General features: G+C 41.2%; 1 protein-coding gene across 5 annotated transcripts in view; it reads left to right on the top strand.

Annotated features, from left to right (window-relative positions):
- The first annotated feature begins 6,399 nt into the window (after positions 1-6,399).
- The window catches only part of LOC136432244 (transcriptional adapter 2-beta-like), a 40,273-nt gene continuing 39,190 nt past the window's right edge, over positions 6,400-7,482 (top strand). The window contains exons 1-2 of one of the 5 annotated variants that reach the window (XR_010755485.1): positions 6,400-6,789; positions 6,883-6,980. Coding sequence is in view for 4 of the 5 variants with exons in the window: in XM_066423327.1 (XP_066279424.1) it covers positions 6,729-6,789; positions 6,883-6,980 (159 nt within the window). In the remaining variant the exon portion in view is untranslated. The remainder of the gene's footprint in view (positions 6,790-6,882; positions 6,981-7,482) is intronic. The other 4 variants (XM_066423327.1, XM_066423326.1, XM_066423324.1 and 1 more) reach the window with 4 other exon arrangements.

Genomic DNA, 7,482 nt, shown 5'->3' with positions numbered 1-7,482 from the left:
TGCATATATATTCCTAATTTGCATAATTGATGCAAAAGTGCCATAATTCATCTAAGAGGAAAATGATAGGACTGTCAGTATTGCAACATGTGTAAGTTAGATAAAGGTGTTTATGACCAAGCATATATTATGTAAATGTGCAAGTCATATTATGTAAATGTGTTAGTCAAAGAATATTTCATGGAGATATGAGGTCTCCGAACTCTTGTTCGTTAAGCGTTATGCGCTATTTTAATTCACCGTTAATCGTAGCCGGCCCGCTCGATCGGTATTTTAATCGTGAAGCGTTACTGGTCGTTTCAATTCTACGTAGCGCGTTATTTGTCATCCTGAATTCAGCGTTAAGCGTTACTGAATAATTCCTCGAAATAGCGTTTCAGTGGGTCATGATTTCAAAATTTTCTCCGGGGGAGGACACCCCCGGAACGCCCTGGGATAATCGCGCTTCTGGCAAAAAAACTTCCCAAGACTTTTCTGTATATTCTTTACTCTACCAGCAAAGATTATCCCTCAAATTTCAAAATTTTCTCCGGGAGCCAGTCGCGTCTCCGTCGAACGATATTGTCGGGAGGGCGTCGACCCCCAATAAACTCAAAGCTGAAACTTTTCTGTATTATTTCACAGAGATGTCCTCAACTTACATTACCAGTAATATTTTCTCGTCCAAATGCAAGAAATAGCATTTCAGTGTGTCAAGATCCTAAACTTTTCCCGCGGGAGCATGTCGGAAGCGGCTCCGGCGAAAAATATGTCTGGAGGGCGTCACGCCTCTCAAAAATCAAACTGAAACCCTAGCTTCTGAATTTTTTTTTATACAAATACAGATGTCATCTAACTTACCTTACTCTTCCAGCAAGATTTCCCCTAAGAATGCAGGAAATAGCGTTTTAGAGGGTCTAGATTTCAAATTTTCCTGGGGGAGCATGCCCCCGACCCCTCCTAGTATTGTCACGCCATCATGAACATTTGCGCCCCCCAACCCCATACGAAATTTCCTGCAACCGCCTCTGAATTTATAAGCCTCCTTATGCTTGGGTCACATTTCCCAGCCGGGACCCGGCCGGGCTGTTTGCAGAAACGAAAGATTTAAATGGATATCTGTCAGATTCAATAGAAATGCACAAGCTATGCTCTTGAATAATTTTTGGTACGTTTTGTGTTTTTTATTGTCTTTTATATCATACCTTTTGTTCCCAAACACTGCCCGGCCGGGCCCCGGATTGAAAATGTGACCCAATTGATAGCAGGCTTTGAACCGGCTTTGGGGGGGGGGGGGGGGGTGGCTAAATAATACACTTTTTGCAGACAGCCCGTAACTATCAGCCACCCCGTAACCATCTCGCCGGTAAGATGGTTACGGGGTGGCTGATAGTTACGGGCTGGCTGCAAAAAGTGTATTATTTAGCCTCCCCCCAAAAAAAGCCGTTTCAAAGCCTGCTATGGAGGCTAGAATTTATAGGGTTTGGAGCAGGCCTGCGATCAAGGCAACTAGTGGCAGCCAACCGTCGTCTTCAAGGGTATATCATGTTTTAGACGCAGGTTGGTGATCGAAGTAAGATAAAATGTCTTAAAGAGGTTTATGAACCTATCTTGCATGCCACGCTTCATTGCAAAGTATGCGTAACAGCCCCTGTTTTCAACATTGTCGGCGATCATTTGACGTCTACGCCACCTGAATAGCGTCGCGAAGCTTCTGAATTCACCGTTAAGCGTTGTCTTCTGTCCTGAATTTTAAAAAAAATAGCCGTAAAGCGTTGCCAGGACCCCCCATGCAGACCCTCATGTACATATTCATGTGCATATATCAACAAAAGTACATTCGACTTCCTCTCGCTTCTTGGTGATTGTATAAATATAGGAGGCTGTATGATTAGTAAGAGTTGGTTCATCGAAGACTGTAAGGAACATGAATTTCTCTTTACTATTCGAGTATCGGAAGTGAGGGAATTTACTTAACACATAACCGAAAAGAATTATCTATCGCTATCATACAAAGGGCAGTCTGGCAAAATGTACTTCATCTTCTTCTTTACCTAGACTACAAAATTGGCAGATTCTTTGCTCTAGAGAAGTGCGGTTATGTCTTCCTGAGTCGATTCGCAATTTGTGACAACCGATTCGTACTGTTTTTAAGGAGTGAGGCAATCGGTCGGGAATGAGTCAGGACTTAGGAGAGATTCGACAGTCTGCAGCTAGAGGTCGGGATGGTTGGGATTAGGTTAAGAAGCATTCGGAGCTTGTTCGGGAGAAAGTCATTTACGAGTACTGGTTGGGGGATGGTTGGGGAAACTTATGACACAGGGTGAACTATGCAATGTACCTAGTAACTGCCATACTGCTGTGCGAACAGATGTCACATAAACTACAAACCCAACACATGTACCTGTATGCAGAGTTTGTCAGAGGGCACTTTTCAGCTTGGTCATAGAAACGCATTTGGGCGTATTCCTGTATGCCAGGCAATCGAGGAGACATTGTAGTAGACACTACTGGAGGGACAAGGTGTTTAGCCTTAACCACTCAAAGTACTACCTCATAGCCGAATATACACGTTTCTACTTGACATAAGTCAACTGAGGGACTAGTAGTGCCAAGAGTACTGAGATTCTCATAAAGAGACTCTAAGTATTACAAAGTACATGCATCAGAAGAGACGAGGCAAATGTCAGGTCATTGGTTGATCTATTTGATAACAACTGGATGAACCCAATGTCTTTAGAAGAGCTCAACCTAGTCAGCTTATCCACAGGGAATGTGGCACCCCGACATATTTGGGAAGGCCACCAAATGGACGATGAAGCTTATCTCTCCTTCCGAAAGAATTGCCTGGAGTAGGACCGACCAGACGAAATTAAAGTCCCATGACAAGTATATGGAACTTAAACAGACAAATTTGTTACTTTTCAGTTCGTAGTTATTTATCAACCTGTTATTGTAATAATAATGGATTAAATTCAATATTCTCATTGGTCTGGTTATTGTAAAAAATGACTACTCTCCCAAAACAAAAGTTTCTCCACAAAAAGTGGATTATATCCTGTATTTTGCTGGAGACTGCAGCCCAGCAACTCCTTAGCAACGGCCCTAGCAACGGTTTCCCCTATCAAGGCCTGTACAGTTAGAATTGATAGATTTTCATGATTTAAAGCTTGAAATGCAGGGAATGATACAACAAATCAGATTAAAGCATAAGACAAAGTCACAAAGTTTTGAAAAGTAAAAATTTACATTTTTTACCCAAAATTTTCAAAAAAAATATATTTCAAAGACTCATAACTCTTCATAGGATTAAAATATCCAAATGAAACTAACATTTCTATAATCCCTGGTTTATTCTCTATCAGCCTACCAAGTTTCATTTGAAAATATTAATGTTTGATTGATTTACCCACCCCTTTGTATAATTGTATCAAAGAGCGTGGTCCATGTAGGGGTCAAAAGGTCAAGGGCGGATAGCCGGGTCAAAGCTACCACTCTGCGACGGCTATCATATCAAAATATATTCCTCAGACACCCTACAAAAATCATAAGCAAATTTTGCCACCTTAGGTGGTACGAGGCAAATGTACTGACATCTCATCTGGCCCAAGGACTAATTCGGCTGTGACGACCAGATATGACAAATCTGCGTCACTTGAAGTCTACTCTGCGATGAAGGCACCTTCGCTGCTGGACACCGCGTGATTACAAAGGAATCAGTGACTCCTGCACTTTTGCAGTACACTTACATCTAGATTGTCATTACCTTCGCTGAGAAGGTTATGCATAGGGTAGCGTTTGTTTGTTTGTTTGTGTGTGTGTAGTGGACCAGCATAACTCGAGAATGCCTTGATGGACTGTCTTGGTATTTGGTATGTTGGTAGGTTTTGATGAGACCTGAGAACGATTAGATTTTGGGCCCCCTAGCGGCTTCTTACGGCACTGCAACGGGACTTCCTGTTTTGATATCTCGTGTTCTGGGTGTGGGTTTAGGCCCCCTAGCGGCATTTTTTGAACTGCAGGAGCAGGTTTTTCTTCAGACTTTGAAAGAGAATTACTCAAGAAGGGCTTGCTGGATGGTAATGATTTTGGTAAGTAGATAGCTTGAGTGATGATGTACATGATTAGATACTTCTTATGCAAATCGGTATCTAATTTGCATAATTAATGAGGAAAGTTTATACATCCGCCAAATTCCACGATAGGACTCTGAAACATGTGACATATGTAACTGAGGAAGAGAGAAATATTAATTGATATAAACTATGCAAATGAAGACCTCATTTGCATAATTAATGAGAAATTACTACATGTATAACAATATGGTCTTGATGGATGGTCATGATTTTTGGTATGTAGATAGCTTGTGTGATGCTTAATATAATTGGACGATAATTATGCAAATCGGATTCTAATTTGCATAATTGATGAGGCATCTTAAAAAAATCCGCTTTGTTCCATGATATGACTATTCAAATTGTAACTGAGGAAGAGAGGAATGTTGATAGATAGAAAATATGCAAATGTGTGCCTAATTTGCATACTTAATGAGAAACTACTATAATTCCATACTTGTAAATGACGGCAATTTCATACATTTAATACTTTTTTGTGGCATCGGAAGTTATGTGAATGTGAACATCGTTGAATCAAATCATGCTAATAAGGGCCTCATTTGGATAATTGAATATTAGCATAACCTTTGTTAAGCACACAAAAAAGCTCATATTTTAAGACAAATACAACTGTTATGTTTTAAGACAATCAACTGGTATGATTTATAATTGATGAGAAACACTCCGAATACGCCAGTCATAAAGGTTAAAATCATTTGGCGAAGGAATGAGGTCGTGGAACTCTAGTTGTGTATATTATGGAAAGGCACGTACTAGTGTAGACTCTACCAGCCTCTGCGGGTCGCTGGGAAAATAGTAGAAATTGGCCAAATAGAGTCAACTGTATGAAGGGGGTTGGCTATGGAGATAGGGTCCAATATTGCAACCCTGGAGACTGTCTCTATCCCGATGCCTTCTTTGATCGGCACTAATCACTATCTAAAAGGTGCAAAGTAGCTTATATCTAAGAAGATTTTAAAACGTTTTTAGTGGGTTTATAAGGGCCAAAACATCACCTCGAATAGTTAGTCTGCCGAGAGTAACTAAAAAAGCTACAGTCTGCTGGTCGTGCCCTAATTGATTTATAAATTCACCAGGTTGTCTTATTTCAGTCAGTAGGTAACGTTGGGTAACATAAATTCGTGGGGTACTTAAATTCGGGATTTTTCGAAAACGGGGTATTTAGGGATATGTGCTAGATGCAACATCAGTAATACCGCTGGAAATTCAAACTTGACAGACTAACGTATTCAGAACACTGTCTGAAAAGCTTCGATAAGCATGCATTAGAAGGCGACGAGGACAAAAACTCTCCGTCCCTTATTGGAACAGTCTGAGGGCTTCGTGGGAGAATCACACTACATCGTTGTCGGCTGGTTTATAAGACAAATGTCACATCCGCTTCCTGCTAAACACAATCATTTACAAGACAACTTATTTTCTTAAAATTGCTGACCTGCAATTGGACTCTAAGTGTGATCAATCATCAAAACCCCTCTTTGTTGCTACAACCTACGGCACGTGTATTTTCCCGCCGCCATATCATTACCCAGAATCCTGTTGTCAAGCAGACGACAAAGGTTTGTGAGGAACACTTTTTTTGTCTAAATGTTGCGTGTTATTGTAGACTGAGGACGATATTTTCCTCAAAGTTTGCTCCTAACACAACAAGGAATACATGGACATAGTAGTATTATCAATACTACGGCATCCGGCTAACTTTCCATGAATAATGTACACGTTGCCATGACGGTGGATGTCGACTTTGACGTTCTATAGCTACCGACTCAACACACGGGTTGTTCCCGTAGGCCTGATGTGTGCGGTACGGCCGTTTTTTCGTGTATTTTTTTACTTGGACACGTCTATATCCATAGCACTCTCCCCAAGCCAAGGATGGAACGAATAGCTACTGTATAAAATGTAATTAGCGGTAAGATATTCAAGACGAATCTTCTCTCCCGAATTAATGTTCACCCCTGTCCGACAGCACCGTCATTGTGCGTGCGGCGGACGGTAGTTTCAAGGTAAAATATTATGGTGTCAGCACGACTAGAGACAAAATCTACCATATATATGATTAGTGCAAAGATAGTACATGATACTGACAGAATAATAGAAAAAAAGGATGGTTTATTGTTCTGCTAGATTGATTTCAGTCAATCATTATCGGAAAAATCCCGAATTTATGTTACCCAACGTTACCCATGTGAGTAATGAGGCTGTTGTAACGCACTCGAGGCACCTCCTCGAACACGGGACCCCCATTTTTCGTCTCTTCCGAAAGGATACCCTTCCCGGGATTCGATCCGGGGTCTCCCGGATCCAACTAATTGGAAACAGGAGACTGAACTGCGAAGCCGCTACCAATTGAGCTACAGGGACATCTGTATGGCCTAAATGATCTCAACTCCAAAGCTGGCCTTTGTTCAGGAAATGAGCGGATTAATTTTATTGCCTTTTTTCTCACCGACATAAGGCAGACTAACTGCGGATGGGAATGTTATCATCCACGGCCAAAGTCCCCCGGCAAATGTTCTCTCTATAGCCGACGCGGTTTATAGTCTGGTAGAGACTATACTAGCGCGCAATTTTGGTGATCAGGAACCTTTGCGAGAAACGCAACTAACCGAAATGTATCCTGGGAATCCTGACGTCATCAACTGGTCGGCCGAGATGGCAAGATGGCGGGTAGGTCTGTATTTGCCTGTTCGCTGTAGCTTGGATTTTCCTGCAAATCTTCACGTTTTACACCTGAAACTCACCCGATTTATGTTTCATTTTACAGAGAATGAGCAAAAGTATTACTGTAATTACTGCCAGGTGGACATAACTACGTTACGGGTGAAATGTGCAGACTGCAATGACTTCGACCTTTGTTTGGAGGTAAGGCTAGGCTTGGCTCATCAACGACTAACCATCAGTCACTCTAAAATGGTTCCGCCCCTGAGGGTGGATAGAAATTCACAAGTCTTTATATCTTTCTTATTTATGATTCTGTTTACGTATTGTGCCATCCACACGATTATGTGAAATAGATATTGAGGTGTTTTGACTTAAATAGATATAGACGAAGGTGTGCTCACTGCTTGTGCCCATGTTGTGGACCTGTTCTCCCTATGACGGTAATGAACTATCTCAGTAATTTATGCATGAGGACACAGCTGTTGTGGTGGGCGACAGGTGACTGCCATTTCACCAACAACAAGAAACAACATTTATTTTGTAGGGGCTGTATTTTAGCCCTGAAGACCTAAGATAGTGCAGCACAGATTTTGGAATGGTCATTAAATGTGTATTAGACTGTAGTTAAACAATAACATTAATGATATGTAATTGATAACAAATGAGAAATGTCGTATAATAAGCTAGTTCGGAGTTGCTACTA

This window comes from Branchiostoma lanceolatum, chromosome 4 (genome assembly GCF_035083965.1).
Source record: "Branchiostoma lanceolatum isolate klBraLanc5 chromosome 4, klBraLanc5.hap2, whole genome shotgun sequence".
Taxonomy (NCBI): domain Eukaryota; kingdom Metazoa; phylum Chordata; class Leptocardii; order Amphioxiformes; family Branchiostomatidae; genus Branchiostoma; species Branchiostoma lanceolatum.
This window is presented reverse-complemented; position numbering and strand designations above follow the sequence as displayed.